The following is a 21711-nucleotide window of genomic DNA, read 5'->3' on the forward strand; positions in this document are numbered from 1 at the left end:
AGTGGGTGTTGAGAGGAAAAGTGCAATAACAAACACAAGTAAGTAGCAAGAGGAGAGTGGTGTCAAATATGATTTTGGGAGAGAGGTATGATTCAGAGATGTTGACATTTATGATGGTGTGCAGGTCAAGGGTGAATCACGAGAATTGGGATGACAGACCACATATAAAGACAATAATATTACAGACAAAGCAGGAAAGTCAAAGTTAACTAAATTTGTTGAGATTAAAGCCCACTATTAGCACAATTGTCCTTTAAATCCCGATTAATTGCATGTTCTATTGTCCCTTTCAGCACACTTTGGTCACTTTGGCTAACCCACTGCAGTGTCTCGCTGCAGCCACAATGATGTAAAATGAGCCCACTCTTGCTCCTTACAGTCTCATTTCACTTTAAAAAACTCATCGACAGCTCAGTCGACAAGACAATAGTCAACGTAGCCTTGCATTGCCAAACATTTACATTTTCACCGTTCACTTGTTTTCGTTTCAATCCATAACAAGTTCTTTTTCCGTAGTTAAAGGTACAGTGCCCACAATAGGGAATATTAGAGAGATCGTAACGCTTAACTTCTGGCAATCAGTGGAATTCAAAAAAAATAAATAAAAAGTGTCACTTTGTTTCAAATTGCATATTTCTGTTAGTATACTGTATTACAGTATACCTGAATGCATTACAGAGCACTTGATCACAGCAGGTTGGTACTGTCTTAAATCTAGACTGTCGTTATGCACCAACAGGAAGTGTTGACTCTTGACATTTATTTTTAAGTTACAAGTCTTAAACTGGGCTGCGAAGCAGCGCAGTGGTTAGCTGCCTCACAGCAAGAAGGTTCCTGGTTTGCTTCCCAGTAAGGGCCTTTCTGGGAGTTTGTATGTTCCCCCCGTGCATGTGTGGATTCTCTCTGGGTACTCGGGCTCCCTCCCACCACCAAAAACAAGCTCATTAGGTTAACTGGTGACTCTAACTTCGCCATGAGTGTGACTGTGCCTGGTTGTCTGTCCCTATATTTCAGCCCTGTGATTGACTAGCGACCAGTCCAGGGTGTACCCCGCCTCTCGCCCAAAGACAGCTGGGATAGGTTCTATCTAGCCCCCCGCGACCCCTGGATAAGCGGTCTGTTTGCACCCATTAGATTTATGCAACTTGTAGTTTATGTTCAAATTATTCACTTGAAGAAAATAAATGTATTTAGCTTTAAATGCTTTTTTTTTTTTTTTTTTTGCAAATCTGCTGCTGTTGCTCATAACACATTAACTAGTAAGTGGAGGCTAACATTTGCAAGTCGCTAGCTTGTTAACAGCACAACATCTGATACTTTAATATGGCATTCATTGACTGTGTGAAGTGTCCATCATTCCACAACCAAATCTTGGACATTTTTTAATGGCAGGAGTATACTGCATGTAAGTTTTTACTTGTCAGTTTGAATGCATGATGCACACTTATGTACTCAAAATGTTTAGTATTTAGTACAGAAGAACAGCATTTGGGACACAGTGTTTCACTGTTATTGGTCCCTTTTTTGGTACTGCAGAAATATGCAAGATGCAAAAATCCAAGATGGCAGAATCCATGGTGGGGACTCTCTTGAGAAACTAAGCACAAAAAGTAAAGAAATTTGTGTTTGGTAAATTATTTCTTCATTGTAACATTGCTTTTTGGCAATAAATTGTACACCATTAGAAAGCCTGTTTATTTTCCCTTTTAAATGACAGAGAACATTTGGCAAATTTTTTCATGGGGGCAAACCACATACTCAGCTCTGCTGCTTATCCCACAAATGCATGTTCCTTACAAATGTGCTGTAATTACAAATATACAAGGGAAATAAACAGGCTTTCCAATGGCATGAGATTTATAGAGGATCATTCCTATTTGACCAAGTTTGTTCCACTTAATGCCACAAGGCTAAAAAAGTACACAATGTACCTTTATGTTCATGTTCAAATTTTCAATCCATCTACAACATACAGTGCTTAACAAATTTATTAGACCACCACCCAAAGTAAGGTTTATGCCACAGCTGCCCCAAATTAACAGCATTGGTAATTACCAAAATTATTTTTTATGTTTCTGCTATGGTTAATACAGCAATACGTAGAAGCTCTTTAACCCAAATGATATTTTTAATGCTAAAATATAATTATTATTGTTATCCATGAATTTCCAAATTTACTGATTTACAAAAAACTAACAAAATAGTAAGGTACATTTTTATTTCTTGATTAATATGTCAAATGATAGTTATTTACTTGCATTCCTAACAGAAAAATGAGTTTTAGTGGTTGAATGTTATGCTTGATTCATTTCTGACTTCCCAGAGAAGCCCAGTGAGCCAGCTCAGATTTGGGTATAAAAAGGTGAATTCAGTTTGAAATTCCTCATTCCTGTTCAAAATGGTAAGACGTGGAGAGCTCACTGAAAATGAAAGAGTCCACATTAAAGCACTTCATGATGCTGGATGGTCTTTGAGACAAATATGACAGGTGGTCTAATAAATTTGTTCAGCACTGTAGGTCTGTATCTAGAGGATACATTAATCGAGATTATCTACAAAAATTTTGAGGTTTATCACAATTAATTTTTTTAATCTTTGAAAGCCCTAAAACAAAGATAGGGTATAATGTCAGGGCAAGAGAGAAAGAGAGAGTGTGTAGCAGCAGGTGCTTTGGTTTCTGCAATAGCTAATGGTGGAGAAGACAAATGTTTGGAAATGAGCCACAGTAAAATTACCTTCAATTGACTTAGTCTGAATCCCAAGGCAAACTGCTTGACAAAAGTGTACACACTCACACACACACACTTTTGTTTATGCACACTCATCTGCAGTCCTCCCTCTCTTTGTTCTCTCATTCCTGCTGTCTTTTTTCTCAGTGTTTCTTTCTTGAAAATATCACCATCATCTGCAATTTCTTAGTGCAAACAACACATCCCATTTCTCTTCCACCGGTGTTGACAGCCTGCATTTGCAAATAATTTCCTCACACTATCTTTATCTCTCTCTGTCTCACACTAACATATACTCACTAACACACTCTGTGTAGATTTCAACACAACACACTCTAATGGATAATTCAAACAAAAACTACTCACTTCTGGGCTTATGTGTGACCTTTTCGTCAAAATTATTGTGGCTATGGCTAAGGCCAATTACCATGGTAACCAGTCATAAACAGTCTGAGCTGTCAATAACATGTGACCCTCTGTGAGCTCCTGCGCAATGTGGCAGTCCATGAGCCAAGAGGACTGTCAAGATATTCCTAAAAATAGCAGCAATATGTCACTAAAGCAGAACCCCTTTTATAGTGACATGTATAAAGACCTTACACTTTAAAGCTCTGCTGTCTCTTGGTGATGGATTTGAGGACAGTTATGCAACTTTGCAGCCTGTAATTCAAGCAAACACGTAGAAAAGTTTCATGAAACATGAATAAAGACTGAAAAGAGGCCAAAATGAACTTGCTTCCATCACTACCTCAGCTTATGGACAGGCCCACCAGCATACAAAGCTGTATTTGTTCAGTTTTAATATTTAATGATTTTAAACGAAACCTAAAATGAAAAAAGTCTGACAATGTTCATTACACTGTCTGTCAGGAAAAGAAAAGAGAATAAAAAGAACCGAATGTCATTTTTTAGATGTGCTCTGGCTGTCAGACAAGCATTTGACATGAGGCTTGAAGATGAGTCAATATAGGTCAGACAGAGAATCGCTATGGGGGAACATGTGCATCACTCTGCTCCTGAATACATATGCAGTACAAGTTCAGCACTCAGACTCATCACAGCCAATATGAGTCAGTGTGTGTCCATTAGTGGGGATCGTTTTTAACTGCTAAGGGGATGATGCATGCTGGGAGGCAGATTTTTAAAATAAACTTTATAAGAATCAGATGTCTTTGCTTTAAGGAGCTTTTAACTTTTGTTAGTCTTGTATGAGTTATCAAAGTGACATGTGATTGAGGCCATATTTAATCTTTTTTTAACTATTGGACTAGTCTAGAAGTGCACAGATGGATAGTGGATAGGTCTCAATCAGGGTTGCACATCTGCACACTGCAATTTTACTCCATTCTACTTTGCATAACAGCTCAAGCCCTGCCAGGCTACAAGGGGATCAGGCATGATGGATTGAAGTCTGGGCTTTGTCTCGCCCACTCTAGAACATTCACCTTGTTGTCCTAAAAGACCCTGTAAAGTGAAAATAGATCTGTATTTAGGTTTGTTGTAAGATTGGGCACTGTGTTATGAACCCCCCAGGTCACATTTCAGTCAAATAACACATCTCTACATTTACCAAATGAGGCAGTAAATTCTGCTCCAGCATGGTGTGGGTGTGTCTATTGAATAAGATGAAGCCATGCCCACTCAGGAGAATTATGATCCTCTCAAATTAAAAAAAAGAGATTAAAAAAGAGGCTAAAGGCACTCCTGCCATTAGCCTGCCTTCTGACCTTTTGTTGACCTTAGAAAAAGAGACAAAGTCCTTTTTCTGGCCCGAATCTCTTTCATGATGCTTTAAATCAGGGTTATCAAACTCAATCACAGCAGGGGCCGGATTCTGGATTCAGGACCAACCTGAGAGCCTAACAGTGACACCTTTTTAACCATAAACTGTTTAAAAAGGTCAAAACATGAAATTGAAAAATAATATATTTTTAAATGGCAAATATATTAGAAAGAAAGTCAAAATCATGAGTTTTGAAGGTCAAAATATGAAATAAAATTTGTAATCATGAAATTAAAACTCAAAATATGCTTCAAATTTTTAAATTGTGAGTCTAAAAGGTAAAACTATGATTATGACGTCAAAGTTTGGGGTTGAAAATATTAGGTAAAATACAAAATAATTAGTTAAAAAGGGCAAAATATCACTTAAAAATACAATTATGAATCTTAAAGGGATACTTCAACATTTTGGCAAATTCGCCCATTGCCATTATTCCTATAGTCTTAGTAATAGGTTCATTACCTTTAGTTGTCGGTGCACGCTGTTTCTAGATTGGTGCTGCCGAGTTCGGATCTGCGGTGCCAACTCAATGTAAGCAGACGGTACTCCGGCTTTCCCTCATCAAACTCATCAAATACACAATCCAACAACTCCAAAACGCTCTCGTGGACAAGTTGTGACCTGTGCATTCACCACGCTATGAGATCATCTTGTGGGCTGGATTTAATTGTTCCAGGGGCCAGATTTGGCGCCCGGGCCTTGAGTTTGACATCTGTGCTTTAAATGGTCCATAGATCACTGTGGCTGACGGATTTGGCAAATTTACCTCACAACGAACAAAAAACAACAGCATTTAACTGACTGTTAACTTTCAATAAAGGCAGTGACATCAGCTAACAACAGACTTTACTGAGATGAACTGCTCTGTGATTTTATATTGTAGTGTTAGAGGGGCTCATGACATCATGTGCCCACATATTGGCCCCGCCCACATGAAACCAAGCCAGGAAAGAGGTGAAAAACTTTCTCAAGGTCTCAATCCAGAATTCAGTCTCATGTAGAGCTCAAAGTTTTCACATGTTTACAGCAACCATATTCCAACATATCTAGTGTATTAAGACAAAAACTTTGGATTTCACTTTACAAGGTCTTTAAACCATTTCTGTGTAGCTTTTGCTGTATGCTTCAGGTCATTGTCTTGCTTGAAAATAAATCTTCTCCTAAGCTTTAGTCTTTTTTAGAGACTGAATAAGATTATCCTTCAGGATTTTCCTGTATTTTACCACACTAATTTTTCTTTTTTTTACTTTTTTTTTTTTTTTGTCAAAAAAGCCTATCATATTGGCCACTCTTGATTTATGAAATCAATAAAAGGGTAAAACATCCAAGTGGGTAAATACTTTTGTAGGCACTGTAACAGAGGGGACAGCAGAAAACAATGAACATAAATGTCGGAAAAGGAGTAGGAAAACAATGAAATTGGTTATTATCTTTTTTTGTGGTCGGTTCTTTCACCATTTGGCTACATGGATATTCATGAAAAAAAGGATATTCTGTAAATAATATACTTCTGAGTGCCACTGAAGATCACAGCTGTAAAAGCGTCTAATTAAATGTGGATGGACGAATGGAAGTTTCCTGAAAATGTCAGACTTTGATCTAGAACATGACTAAAATGTAAGAGGAGTCTTGAAGTCACATAATTGCAAGAATTATGAGCCACAGAAATGGCATTTATGCTCAGTGCTAGGAGGGAGAGATTCAATTATCTTTGATAAATCAAATGTTTAACCTGGAAGATATAAATGTGATAATGAAGGATATGAAAAATTGCATTTCAAGGCACAAACAACTTGCATTTCCTCTCTTACAGTATCTATGTCTTTGTGAATGCGCGTATGTACCCTGCCAATATGTGCTGCTGCAATGGCCCAATTTCCTACTGAGTAAAATGGGTTATAATATTATCTCGCCCCAATTTTCTTAGCTCATAATGTCATGGTGCAAAATCAGTTCTAAAGTTTTTCACAGTGATTGAAATCTAAAGGTTAATTTGCTCACATTTGGAAAAAAATCAACAAACTTAATTTAGTCCTGAAACATTTGACCAAAAATCACATATTGTGCATATTTCAGTGAAAACCGGGAATATCAGGGACTAATAGGAAGTGAACCTCATCAGACAGACCTCAAACTGCTTACATGAGATGTGCCAAGTCATGATGCATCACACTGCTGAGTGAAGTAAACAACATTAATGAAATGTGCCACACTCTATCTGTCATCACGTAATAAAAGATCGCAACAGCACACGTGGTCCTGAACATACATGATTTATAGACAGTTCCTGGCTTGTGTGTGCACCTAGCAACTTTATAGAGACATACACTATTAGCAGTAATAAATTTCTGGTCTCCTTTGTTTCTTGAAGAGAAACATCTTGATGAGATTTAGTGTTTTGCCGCTGTAACTCCAGACCCTCTGCTCTAATAAGAGCTTGATGGAGTTCTATCGATCTGGTCAGCGTGTGCATTGAGTCGAGGTCAAAGCTTTTATGTGGTGCTTTACGTGCCTAATGTCTGTGTCTTTTTGCCAATCAGACCGTTTATTCCTCGTCTCTCTTTTCTTCTACCGTTTCACTCGTTCATTGCCTCTCTCTTTTTCTCTCTCTCTCCAGAGCAAACCTGCAATGCCCAAGAAAACCTCCCACCTCATCATCTTCGGCCCACTGGTTAGAGACTGAGCAACTCCTTGATAGTGATGTCCAATCAAAAGTAGCTGAAGTAGTAAGGAGGTCATTAATGGAAGAACATTGAGAGTTTATTGGATATTGAATTTCTGTCTTCAGCTTGCACACACAAATTCCCTTGGCCCACAGACAAACAAATTAATTTGTATAAACAAAAGCTGGAAACATTCCTGCCTATTTCAGTCCTGTTGACACTGGCTGATGTCACCGCGGGACTCCGCCCCGTTCAGCTCTGCAGGGGGCTGAGCCAACCTGCAGAGGAGCATGGGCAGAAGGGTGGCTGACCCAACCAATCCAGTGCCTGCGCTGGGGGTTCCCCTGGCAGGGGGGCGATGGGGCCCGCTGTGCAGCGTCGGGGTGCAAACATCTCCCGGACTGCGGACTCTCCCCTCCATCAAACGACACGGAAGCCAACCAGTCAACACACTTCGGCCAGTCACCATGGCAACAGACAAAACAACAACAGTGGAGAAAGCGGGAGTAATCCAAAGTGACAGTAGCAGCCTGCCAGTGTCCAAGGAGACATCTCAGAACGAGATCAACAGCTTGACACAGGACGACATGGGGTCGCAGGGGTCAGGCAGCGGGATTTACTGCCAAATCAAAACTATACGGACAAACCCAAAGGAGATACGAGCAAAAAGGACAGCTCGATATACAAATGGCAGTGTGGTAGCCTCTGATGCAGTGGGAGGGGTTTGCTCTGAGGCTGCAGATGCCAAGGAGCAGCCTCATGAGAGGAGAAGGGTGCAGTCTTTACGTGGGCAAGGCCATCGCTCTGTGTTAAAGACAGGGAGTGTTTGCACAACTGTGCACGCCACTCCACCACGGCCCTGTAGAGTGATGGCCACTTCCCCTCCAAGTCTGTGTGCAACATGTGGAAGGAGACGATCACAGATTACACCATGCACAGGAGCATGTCGCAGAAGGGCTGTCAATCAAATATCATCAAGCCAGACTTTACCTAATCCACCACAGAAGACGTCTGCAGCTCAAAACCAGCTGAGGAAAGAATCTTCTCTGGACTCCAAGTCACATGTGAAGAACACTGATTCAGCAAACAGCTCAACGCACACATCAGTAAAGACTAGACAAATCCCACAGCTGTCACACACTATACCAAAAACCCACAGCTCACATTCCAATAGCACAGCACATTTCCAAAACAAAAGCAAAGATTCAAAGCCTCAAACAAGGCCGCATTCTGCAGATTTCACACATTATAAGGACTCAGCCACGCAAACAGCAGAAACACACCTGCACAACACCACTGAGAAGAGAATAGCTACCACACATGTACAACAAACACACACGCTGTCTGCAGACATGACTGAACCAACTGACACACACACGCATGACTCAGCTAAAACCCAGCACACTGAAGAACATAGACAACAGTACACATCAGCCCATATCACTAATAAACTTCCAGCTTCAAACACCCCGACACTCCCACCAAAAAACTCTCCAAAATTCACCAGTTCCAAACCATCCACACCTATAGCGCAAACCAAAAACCCCCCACAGGCCACAAGTATGTCCCAACAAACATCCTCAGAACAGTCCAAATTCAAGGGCTATGCCAAACAGAAGAGTAAATCATTCGACGACCACACTCTGCCTTGTAAGACTCATCTGAAAGCACAATGTAACGGGGCTCCAGGAGGATTGTTGACTGGACACACAGTGAACGCACCACTGGAGAGGCAGCTGCAGAGTGTGGAGGAGAACCTGATGTCCAATCAGGAGAAGATCAAAGTGCTTCTCAATGTTATTCAAGACCTGGAGAAGAGCAAGGCACTCAGCGAAGGGTAAGTGAGAAGGGAAATGATCTAGACAAGGTGAAAAGACAATATAAAAATGGGGGGATGAAGCATAAAATGGACCAAAAAGGATTGCGTGATTCAGAGACTCCTATATAGATACCATCACTGACATTAGCCTGTGAAGCCAGGTTCAGAAGACTTGTTGTTATGATGGTTGCAATTGTCTGATCTGAGTCACTGTCAATCAAATCAAGCTGTCAACGTTGACTTTGATTCAGCAGCTTAAAATGGCTTGGACTTTGCAAGCAATCATTCTGATAGGCTATAAACACTGACAAATATTAATTCAAAGATATTTTTCTAGATATAATCATGCTGTGAATTCTGGAAATGGTTACATCTATCTACTTTTCACATGGAAACTTCAGCTTGTAAACATTCCTGTCTCCTCCATCAAGCTGCAAACGTAAGCAGGATGTGCAACACTGTATGAGCTAATATGTGAGAAATGCAAGGCTGTAGGGCTAAATTTGTCTGTGGAAAATGAATTATTCTAATCAGATATCTCCGGCTGGCCCCACTAGACGATTTTCAAACCTTAAATAATTTTAAAAATGTGGGAGACCACAAACATATGGACGAAATTCAATGATCATTCATCTTATAATCCTCTGAGAGCACACACTATGACACAGCCAAACTAGGAGTCCACTGATACCACAAACCTGCCGACCTGCCAGCGATCTCACGTAATCATGTGACTTCAGAAGAAAAACAAACATAAAGGTTTATTGATATCCTTGGCTTGGGCCTCCACAAAAGCTGTCCTGACATGTGTTACAGTTGCAGCAAAAAAAAAAAAAAACATAAAAAAAGGAAAACAATCAGGATGAATTTCTGGCTGAAAGGAAGGCAGAGTTGTATTTATGTTTGTGAGCCATGAAAGTACGCCTACGTAACACCCGGTTGGTGGCACATCCTGGTCTGCTCACTCTCATTGGTTGTTTTGGGCATTATGACCGAGAATCATAAATATCAAATGAGTCTGATATTTACGATGCGTGGTCTGGGAAGCTATGAAGCGATTTTGAGGAGTAAAATAATTGTGATGACACCACACACTTGAGGATCATTCAGACAAATAATCGTTTGTGATGAGCTTCCACTCAGGATACAACCCCATGATTGTCACCGGAGGCAAATCTGACCTTAAATTGGGCTTAAAATCATATAGTGTGGCCAGCCTTAGTCATTACAAGACTGAGCTAGCTAAGCATTTCTGTGTTCATATGCGCGGTGACATTTCTGCACCACCCTTCAATGGTGATGACGTGGGGGATACAGTGATGAATCACTCTAGTGCACCCTCATACAGCTTTATGCATCATCAAGACAACAGAAACAGTGTGTGGTGTTGTCCTTGTTGAGACAGAATTATTGTGCAGTAACTTCAGAATCAAATCCCTTTAAACTGAGTGACTGTGAGAGTTGTAACTTTGAAAATGATGCATCTTCAGTCTGAACTGATATGCATTAAAACGTTGTAGTTGGGAGTTAAACTTGTTTTTTATTCACTTTTGGTGTAAACTGGGCTCAACCAGTCAGGACCTGTGTCCACTGATGCCGTTTCTTAGTGCCGCACTGGTTCAGGGTTTTCAGCCGTCAGCATTCTCAGCTCAAAATTGGCCTAAATGCTTACAGCACTCTTAGTAGTTTAACTTTAGGAGCACAGCTGCTGTCATCAATATCACCTCCTCCTCAGCCACAAATCAATCAAAATCAAGAGGGGCCGGCACTTTGATGTTAACAACAATGACGGAGAAGGAACAAATCCGTCTGTTCTGAGCTCCTCTTTTCAAGGGTAAAATTTCCAGACTTAAAGCTGCAGCTTATGCCAGAGCATGATTCCTTAAAATTGTTGTCACATCCTCTTGGCGAAATATGCTTGAATAAAAGCAAATATCAAGTATTCTGAGTAATTCAAAACAGACCTTTTGGTCATTACAAGGAGCTGAAGTGCTGTGAGTCATATTTTAAAACCTAGCAACCATAAGTGACAGTGGGAAGTGCACTGCCAACACAAAAAAAGCCATTAGTGGACACATGCCCTTGAGCCCCCAATTATCAGCTGGTTTCAGGTAAATCACAGAAAGACAAAGCATCAGTGGTTTCCTAACTTTATTTAATGCATCCTTTAATTGCACTACTATCAAAGACCTACTTGGTCTCCACCAGTGCTCAAGCATATGGATCTAAATTAGTATCTGTATCAGAAGGGCCAAAATAGTATCTGACAAGTTCAGAGTTAAAGCCTGAAATTGAAAAGACGGACACATGGGGACAAGGGTGAAAACCAAGATAAGGGTTGTTTAAAAAAGATGAACAAGCAGGGGATATATTCATGCAAAAACAAGTGTTTAAGTGAGAGTGTTAGGAAGTAAGCCAGAGTGATAAAGAGAAGGAGAAGTGAGGATGTCAAGAGAGTGCACAGGATTAAAAAGAGGGTGTATTTGAGTTTTTATAGCAATATATATACCAACAGGCTTTCAAGTCCATGTAATAGATTTTAAATGTCAGTCAGGCCTGTGGAGAATTGCTGAAGAGGTGGGTGTGTGCGTGTGCGTGTGTTTGTGCATGTTTCAGGCCCTCAGGGATATATGATACCTGCCAGGCAGTAGTCAATGCTAGCAGATCCTCTCTCTGTCCTTTTATCTTATAAACCTTATAGGGTTTCTTCTCCCGGAGGTGACTTTTCCCTTTGAAACATTAACATGCCTAACAACTTAAACTAATCAGGTCTTCTTTCTTCTTCCTGCTAATTCTTTTTATCCATAAATCATCCTCTCCTGCTTGTTTCTTTTCTTTTTATACATCCCAGTTATACTTCCCTCGTTTTAATCGGCACCCTCCTCCTCCTCCTCGATGTCGGATGCTCTTAAACTCGCTTCGAGCTATTCACCCCTTCTCCACCTTTGCTTTTACCTCTTAATGAATACCTTCTCTCTCTCCTTACTTTTCTGCTCCTCCACATGTGAATCACCCCTGCTATGAATCACTCCTTTGCCCTCTTCCTTTTTTTTTTGATCTTCCCCTCCTGCCTGTCCATCACTCTCTCCTGCTGTCATGTGTTGACTTTCACTCTATTCTGTTCCCCTCCCCTTACTCTTCACCTCTATTTCCACCTCTTTTTCACCTTTACTGTCAGTAATTCTTCCTTTTCCGCCACTCCTTTTAAACTCTTGAGTCCTCTGGTTCCTCTTCTCATTCCAAAACACTCTAAAACAAGTTCTTTACCCTTTTGCCTAATCTCAAAATAGATCACTCTAACTCCACCCACACCCCCTCTTTATGTTTTTACTCCCACTATCCCTCCTTCTCCCTGTAACAGATGTCTCTGGCTTCAAGCTAATCCCAATCAGATTACCTTTGAGAGATGCAATTAATGTTTAAGCTGCACAATAAGGCTCCTAAACTCAGTGGATATGCTGCCCTGCCCTGAGTGACTGTACTGTGTATGCCTGTTGTTATGATGTCCATGATATGTGTGGGAAACTCAAAAAGAAGAAAGAGAGAAAAAGATCTTTAGAAAAAAGTAAGAGCAGCAGCAAGCAAAAGGGACCCCATGTATCTGACTCTGTTCCAGAAATGAAAGACTCCTAAACAGTCGCTGTGATAACCACTTCTGCTGAGCTAAAAGCTTGTTGCAGGGCTCAGCTTCTTCTTTGAATCTCCTTCGTTAGCAAAGTCCCATCTCCCCCTGCTGTTGTTGTCTTTGATAAACACTGGAGGGAGGTGGAAAATTGATGCCAGTCGCATGGTGTATCTCTCCATGTTATTAAAATGTCTATTTTATCAACATAAATCAGCTCCTCCCTCATCACAGTTCAGTGGAGGGCCAGCCAAAATATCTTGGCAAAATTCAGCATTTTAATTAGACAGCAGTCAGTGATAGCTTGTCAGATGTTTGTATTTGACTTTACTGCCCAACATTTCTGGCCGTCTCTTTCTCTGTAGTCCTGTTCAACCTTGATGGCACTGTTTGCATTTTCCGTGTTATTTTCCTTTCATTAAAAAGAAAAAAAAAAACATAATATTACAGCTATTTTCCAAGAGCAAGACAAAATAACCCTGAAGACTTTCTTTTAACATTTCTTGGCTTCTCACTAGACATGCCTGGATAGCCTCTGGTAGCAATATTTAAAATAATTTTCCTAGAAAACAAACAAGCAGGACTTTGAATCCTGCTTGTTGGGGAACATCCAAAAACTAAAGAGCACAAACTATTCTTTTTTCCCCAGACAAATGTAGTCTTGATGCATAAAGTGTGTGTAAGTGGAAAGGGTGATAAATACTGATGATAATCATCAGCGAAAGAGATGAAAATTTTAACCAAGTCTCTCCCACCATTTAACTCCCCCGTAACATTCTATGTATAAATGAGGTTTTTAGCAGCTGATGTATAAAGAATACTTTATGCAGTTGGATATATAGAAATACAGTAGCTGTGTCTCAAAACACATACTCTCAATTATTATATATAGTAAGCTGTCTGTAGTTGACCATATAGCGGACTCATCTGCTTAGTAAAAAACAGATTCTGGACACTTCTCCAGACAAAATAAAATTTTGGGTGGATATGACGGTATTAAAAAATGAATATTGGCCAATCCTAGCGATACAATAATTCCCTTTCAAAGCTAATATCTGATGATACCAATATCATAACAACAATGTGGTGTACCCCTTGAAAAACATTACTTAATTTGAAATCCTTAGCAATAAATAACAAATTAAAAATACTCTGATTCATGCTTGCTGTGCTCCTCTCATCCGTCTGTCATGTAGGAGAGTAGTCAATGCCACTTTCTGCTCGTTAAAGCTTTGAACCATGCTGCAAGTTGGTAAATATTGTTGTTCTTGCACTAGGACCGCCTCTTATATGAGCAATCATGACCTAAAGTCCTGAAAATGTTCACCAACATAAATTTTTTAACAAAGAACATTGAAGTTTGCACCATATATATATGTATATATATACTGTACATAGGCAAAGCATGACTTACCTAAACTATAGGACAAGTGTTTCATTATAAAAACCGTAAATCAACATTTTCTCCTTTACAGTTTGAGAAATTAACACATTAAAATGAGATTTTGTTTCCCCTGAAAGGAATTAATAATGCAGTTATTCCCAAGCACAACTTTGCAACCCACTAAAAACAGCTCCACAACCAACTTTGGGTCCGGAACCACTAGTTGAGAACCGCAGACGTAGTGTCCTTATTCACTATAAAGTGTGCTATATCATGAATAAGGAGTGATTTTGGACACAGCTAACTACTCTGTGACTGAAAGGACAAGGGAAAAGTGGTCAAAAGGATTTTGTAATATTTTGTAAAACAGATGTTAAGTTCTTTTCTATGTGAGCACATATTTAAACTACTCTTGCGAGAGTGTGAATGTTTTGCATCTGTTGTTTCTGCAGTCGCAGCTCATACAGAACTGGTCAGGACATAAACAACTGCCCCACCTGCCAAAAGACAGCCTGCATCATCTACAGGTAACCTGATCCAGATAATGAGCTTACTGCATTACATAACCCACCAAAGACAAGTCCTTCTCTCCTAAGGCTTAACAAACAGTCCTGAAACTTCTCCTAGCAGACTGTACACCTTTGTTGCCTGTTGTCTCAGGTTGTATCACTTATTCAGCAAATCTTTTGTTTTTTGTTCTATATTCATTAGCCTTTCATCCTGGCATCCTGCTGTCTCTGCCCTTTTTCTCCCTCTCTGATAATTTGACTCCCTCCACAATATATTCTGTAATAAGAAAAGCAATGAAACCATGAGTGATCTCCCTCATCTGCATTAAAATGAATACGTACAGTTTTCTACAGATTAAAGGGGATTCTCTCTCCAGGAAAGTTATTTACACACCAAAGAACGTTCTGTGCAAACAAGCACATTAATTCAGCACCTAAATGAGCGTGTTTCCTGATCCATTCGTCCCTTGTGAGTGTGACCTAAATAACTAATTTCACTCTAAGATCCTTTGTAACTTACAAAGCCCCACACTCACAATCCAATACCACACACTTTAGTTTAATCCCTCCGTCACCTCATCCCCATCCCTCTCTTATTCACATTTTTTCATTATGTAAATCGTTCCATCTTTCATCCTATACCTGCTCAGAGTCTCTCTTTTCATCCATAACTTTCAATCTATCTGGTTTCATCTGTACATCCTCACCTCATTCCATCTGTCAAATGGCAAAGCTTTAATCACCTGAGACCCACCTCTATGTCAAGTTACCTTCTCTGCTCTGAACACCCATACTGCTGCGCATTTTCACCAGTGCAAAAAAGGCAGAGAGAGGAATAATCTGTCTCAAACCTTCCTTGTTTGTGCATTCACCAAAGTCTTGACGCTAATTCTCCTTGTTTACAGTTTTATTCAAACCGCACTTGGTGGCCACAAGGGATAAACACCCATTTACAAGGCCCTTATCCTTCCTGCTCTCCATAATTCACAAAAATACTTGCTTTGCAGCAGTCCCACATCAGCATCCCTACAGTGTTTCTCTACTTTCAAGTGCTCAGTTTATTCATCTCTTCACATACTTCTCTAACTCCTTCTTCTTCCTCATCCAATTTCCTCCTTCCCTTGATCTTAATTAACGCAGCAGGATCTTTAGACCAGTAAGTTGTAATGAAGACCAAAGGGAGAGTGCTGCCACATGGCAATGTATTCATCCCCTTATAGATCCATACAGATGTGCACAGATGTAAACAAAGTCATGCAGATGATTTTTCTCTGCCCTTTCTCTCAATGCAGAAGATTGAGGCAAGGAGTAAAAAGCTGAAAAGACTTCAGTTGATTGATTAGTGGCCAACAGGTTATACTCTGTTTTTACAGACTGAAGTAATTTTATATCAAAATAACTTACATGTTTTTGTCTGTCTGTCACATTTAAGAATTAATAGAATATTCTGTGGTAAGCCTGTTAGAAAAAAAGCAGTGATTAAAAATGTGATTATGAATGTTATCACTGATTGCATTCACATGACTTTCATTACACATCCATTCATTCAATTAGAAAAAGCATTATCTTACCCAAAATATTCATAAGAATTAATTAAATTTAAAAAAAAAGAGCTTCAATAACAAACCAAAAAAATGAAATAAAAAACAGAACTACCACCTGGTGTTTACAGTGCATTCAGAAAGTGTGCAGTAATGTTGCAGTCTGAAGCAATTTATGAAAATAAAAACCTAAAATATCACATTGACATACTGTAAGTATTCAGAGCATCTGCAACAACCCTTCACATCAAGCACAGGTGCCCACCATTTCTCTTGATCGTCACTGAGACGTTTCTACACCTTGATTGGAGTCCACCTATGGTAAATCAAATATATTGGAAAGAATTTGGAGAGACAACACACCTCCATATATACATATCTCCAGCATAATAAAGGCTGTTGCACACAAGGTCAAAAATTGCTAAGTATGGGTTTTAAAAAATAGATTCTCCAATTCAGATTGATTATTTAAAAAAATACAATTTCTACTCATTTCATTCAAAGACCAATCTTTTAATATACACCATTTCCTTCTCCTGGCAGCTCTTCACGAAACCAGTTTTAGACTTGCGTCACTCATTTAGCTTAAAACTTGACCTGCACTCACCATCATCTATTAGTACTACTAACACATTAAAAACATTATAAGCTCTAATCTAATTATAAATCATAGAATTACTCAAACTAAGTAAACAATGTTTCCAGTTACCTTTTTTATCTTTATTCATTTAAGAATAAGAGTTTTAAGTTGGACTTGCAGTAAGTGACTTATCTCCGCCTTAAAAACCCATATGAGCCTGGCAACTGTGCTCCAATAATGGCACAGCCAAACTGAAAGAGGATATCAGGCTGCATTTTGGATTTAAAGATGTGCCTCATAGAGGAAAATTAGTCATTTAAAAACTAGTTAGGGGTTTAATTTTTAATGCAAATCTCATGTCTGGTTGGAACATTCTTTGTAGTATTTCCAACTGCAGTTCTCTGAGAATCTCTTAAATGTTGGAACAACATAGGTTTTGTAATTGAAACATCCCTACATGAATTGATATCGAATTGAATCAGGACCTTGTGAATCAGAACTGAATGGATTCAGGCAATCAGTGGCAATGCCAACACAAAAAATTGCCACACATTAAAAAAATAGATACAATCTTATGTTTTGTTAATCATGTTTGCACACTGACGCTGACGTCTGCCAGTATTGTTTTGGAACATGCCTGAGTCATTTAAATGGGTGATTGATCATCCAGAACAATGGCTGTAGCTCTCTTCTCTCTCGATTGCTTGCTCTGTCTCTCCCTCTCTCTCTACTGACACCTCATAGTGTGATTTTCCAATGTATTATGAGAGTATCAACCATGGACGGTAAAGGCCAACATTCTTACTCACAGCCACATTACAAAGACTGAATGGAAAAGTGGTGCTCCATCTTTCAAACATGGCACAGCACTATGAAGCACAAGCTTGTGCCACATGAAGATCTCTGTCAGTGTTTTTTTTAAGAGTTAAAGAGCCACAGTGTCATTATAACTGCTTTTCTGTCTTTGCAGTATGAAACCATTTGACAAGTTCTACACATTTTCGCAGAGAATACAAAAATAAACTCATTACAGTCAGTGTGCAAAGTTTAAGTATACAACATTTTAATCGGATTACAGACCCAAAAACACTCCTGTGAAAATGACTTGGTGTGCAAAGGCCTTAAGAGTGAAGTGCAAAAAACTGTTATAACCTAGAAACAAAGAAGAACATTTAACAACAGTAAAAAAGACACTGCAGCTCTTTTCATGCCTTAAATTTACATCACTTCAGACATTTTGGGGGGAAATTTCAAGGCCTCAAGGCTAACTAAATCTCGAGAGTATGTGCTGCTTCTCACATCATTACCATCCTTATTTTCTTCCTTCCTGGTTTCAGAGATTTTCCTTCCTGCCCCATTTTCCTTTTGTTTCTCTTGCATGTATGCCAATATAATCATGTAGACATAAATGTTGCATATCACAAGAAAACTTTTCTGAGGCTCTTTTTGCACACAACAATGTATACATTAATGCACAGTCTTTAATATACCAACAATAAAAGATGAGTATATATTTCACACTCTGTGATGGAGGTTAACGACATGGATCTGCAGTATTAGCTCCCTAATCATTTTACACTTCCACATCAGAAAAATCACATATGTAATACTCAGAAAACACACATTCAAAGATAAATGTGGCACATAAAAGCTCTTTTTGTTTGATTGTGCACTCTTAGCCTTATCAAACCCTCAGAGAGGATTCTGGGTAAAGAGAATGTGAGATAGGGAAAAGTGAGATACGCTAGCAGAGGATGAATTACGCGTGGGACTCCAACATCCATCCTAATGCTTGGTGGAGGAAAAACGGGGTTTGATGTGGGCTGGCTGCCTGAAGATGTTTTTGCTATTGTCAGTCCTAATTAATCTGTACAATGAGAGACAATGGCGACAGGAACTTTTGACGGCTGCTTTGTTTCCTCACAGCACTTAAACAACTCAAACGCACACACAGACATATGGACACAATAAATCTGAGTATTTTCTCACTTTCTGCTCTCTTATATACATGTGTAGGCTAATTTAGAACACATCCACACATGTTAAAGCTAAAAATGACACAACCTTACCTTTATATTAACAAGAAAGTAAAGGATTAAACATTTAGAAGGCTTGTCACGGTCATGCATACAGCTGCAAAAATGCAGAAGATTGTACTTGATAGAGCAGTAGACATGAGCGCAGAGGGGTAGTTAGGTGAGATTTACAGAGTGAAATGAAGTGTGTAGGTAAAGAGAGGCCCGCCAAAGAAAAAAGGCCCTCCATCCTGGAACAAAGTAGACAGTAAATTGAGTGAATGTAGGACAGGTGGACTACTTTATCTTTGCTTTTCTTTGAGTGTGTGTAGTCACTGTTATCATTTATTCATGGCAGCCATCTCCCTTCATCTGCACCCACTACAGCTTTTATTTCCCTCTTTATTCACTCTTTCCCAAACTCTCTCCTTCCCAGCTATGCTCTTTCTCTGGGAACAGAGACCTCTCTGCCTTCCTCTTTTCTCCTGTCCTCCTGTACCTCCCCTGTGCCTTTGTGTTTCACTCCATTTTTTGCACTGGCCTCTCTGCCCTGTTTTATTAAAGCTTGCCTGCCCCTCCCACCCCCCCCACGTCCCTTAGGATAATCCCTCCCTATACATTCCCTTGTCTTCCTTGTTGGCTTGTTGTGGAAGATGCACACATTGGACGTCAGGGGATTGTGTTTGTGTATCACGTGTGCATGTGTTGGGATGTTGGGATGCTGAAGGTGGAGAGGGTGGGGTAGTTTTCTCTGCTCTCCTTCCCTTATCATTTGGCTCATTAACTCCAGATGCCATGCCTCTGTATGCTGCAGCTCCACCCCCTATAATCCAACTCAGCACACACACACACATACTAGAGATGTAGTAATACTAAAATTTCACATTACCATTAGCATGACCTAAAATATCAAGAGGATAAGTATTATCACAGTATTGTTAGAATTTGCTAAAAATCTACCAAAAGTGCAAATTCATCATTTCAAATAATTTCATCAAGTTTGATGTTAAAAAACATGATAAGCGGCGCCAATGGCCTCGCAGTTCAGGTGTGGCCCGGGTTCAGGTCCAGCCTGTGGCTCCTTTCCCACATGTCAGTCCCTCACTCTTTCATACCTGTTTCCTCCTCTATCCACTGTCCTCCTATATGAATGAAGGCATAAAAAGCCCCAAAAATAAAAAAAAACTCAACAAATCAAATTAGCAGCACATGGACTACATACTTAAGGGGTTCCCGCTAATGATTAACCTGGAAGTCTTAACGCATTGAAGATAATAAAAACATAAATTCAGGGTTTATGTAGAAAGTCTGATGTCAAATTAAATAATTTTTAATATTTAAAATATTTTAAAGATCTTCTTTCAATTTCTAACCCATTTCATTAGCCACATAGTTTTGCATGTTTTATGTTGATTGTTGGATAAAAATGTAACAATGTAGAAAATGCCAGCAGTATTTCTTATTGAAGTACCCAAATTAAGCTTTCTTACTTTGAAATAAGAATGAGGAGTTGCCATACTACAATCTCTAAGTACCTTTATCTCAAATTCTGCATTTCAGATAAAACTACAAAGCATAACAGCAAACATTTAGGTTTAAGGAAAAAAATGGCAAGTCATGATTGACCATGTTAGAATACGTAAAGTAATCTTCAATTTAGATTTTGATGCAGTGATGTCTCCACAATCTAGAGTCAATGATCATGAGTCTAGACCTGAAGGTTCAACACATTAAAGGTTTTCTAGGCAATACTGCAAGATGAAGATAAATAAACTGACTGAAATGAATAGAAACAGCTTTTTGAAAAGAAAGTAGCCTAATATCACCCCTTCACCCTGTTTCTTCATCAGAGGGACACCAGCCACTATTAAAACACCATCAAACTTGTGTGAATTTGTCATAGCCATGGAGAACTTTAATCCCTGCACTGATAAGCTGGAACAACACCTGCAACTTGTAGAGCCAGAAAGCTGATGTCAGCGGCTGAGGGAGCACATGAAGTTTGCTGCTCAGTGGGGAGAGTATCAAAGTCCTCTGGGCTTGAAAAAGAAGTCACTGAAGGAGATTTATGTTTTCTGAAATTGCACCCTACTTCATCATAAATTTGCTCCATGCTGCCTTTTGCCACACCTTGCTAGCAGTGCTAACATTAGCTAGCCTGCAGCTTTCCTGCATATTACCAACTCCTTCATCCCTGTTTCTGACTCTGTCCTCTGTTCCTCGCTGTCCTCTTCTCTAAATAAAGGCATAAAAAGACCCAAAATATCCCAAAATGTATCTTTTTTTAGTTATTTTCAGTACTGTGATATTTTTATCAATACCACATGCTTAAAAGGACAGATTATCTATTACATTTACATTTGACAGGACAGAAAAGTACCAAAGTTTCCAGAGAAAAACAGATATAAAAATGACATTTTTAATCCAAAGCGCCAACCAATCCAAGTCGTTATCAAAAGCACCATCAATACTTTTATATTGTTTGGTGTGAAAGACAAAATGACAATCCTTTTCAAAATAAGTGGTATGATATGAGTAGAAGAGATTAGTTACCCCGTTATTCTATTTCTGAAAAAAGCAACCACATTTCTCATCCTCTTAACTGGATTTATTTAAGTTTCTTATAGGGTTGTGAGGAGACACTTATCTCACAAGACGAGATGCGATTTGGGCCCACAAGACACAAGGGCTGACAAGATTTTAACCTTTTTTTTATTTTGGAAAAAATATATGAGTGAAAAATATGTCCTTTATACGGCTGAAGGTCATAATCGTGAAGCATTCAGGTCTGTACTGAATAGGCTATCAAGGCTTAAACACAGTTTTTCTTGTCTAACTCTGAGTCAAACTGACATTTTAATGCTCCAAATCAAACCTTTATTTTAATATTCTACCACATCCTTATTTTACTACACCACACACTCATTGCTACAATTATAATAATAATGAAAGTTTTTAGATTATTTTGAAAGTAATTGCACAGATGAGGGTGTGTTTTAATGTGTGTGCGTTGGTGAGCGAGTGTGTGTCTCTGCTCTGTCTGCTGTCAGACAACAAACAGGGTGC

The 21711-nt window shown here is 39.2% G+C and overlaps 2 protein-coding genes across 3 annotated transcripts in view; one reads left to right on the plus strand and one right to left on the minus strand.

Moving 5' to 3' along the window:
- Positions 1–21711, minus strand: part of LOC121515909 (dedicator of cytokinesis protein 2-like) — a 247197-nt gene that overhangs the window by 69533 nt on the left and 155953 nt on the right. The window lies entirely within an intron of this gene.
- Positions 1–21711, plus strand: part of LOC121515910 (INSYN2B protein) — a 43021-nt gene that overhangs the window by 17757 nt on the left and 3553 nt on the right. Inside the window, exons 2-3 of the mRNA XM_041796855.1 lie at positions 7130–9012; positions 14453–14527. Of these exons, the coding sequence (XP_041652789.1) occupies positions 7466–9012; positions 14453–14527 (1622 nt within the window). The 5' untranslated portion in view covers positions 7130–7465. The remainder of the gene's footprint in view (positions 1–7129; positions 9013–14452; positions 14528–21711) is intronic.

This window comes from Cheilinus undulatus, linkage group 10 (assembly GCF_018320785.1).
Source record: "Cheilinus undulatus linkage group 10, ASM1832078v1, whole genome shotgun sequence".
Lineage (NCBI taxonomy): Eukaryota > Metazoa > Chordata > Actinopteri > Labriformes > Labridae > Cheilinus > Cheilinus undulatus.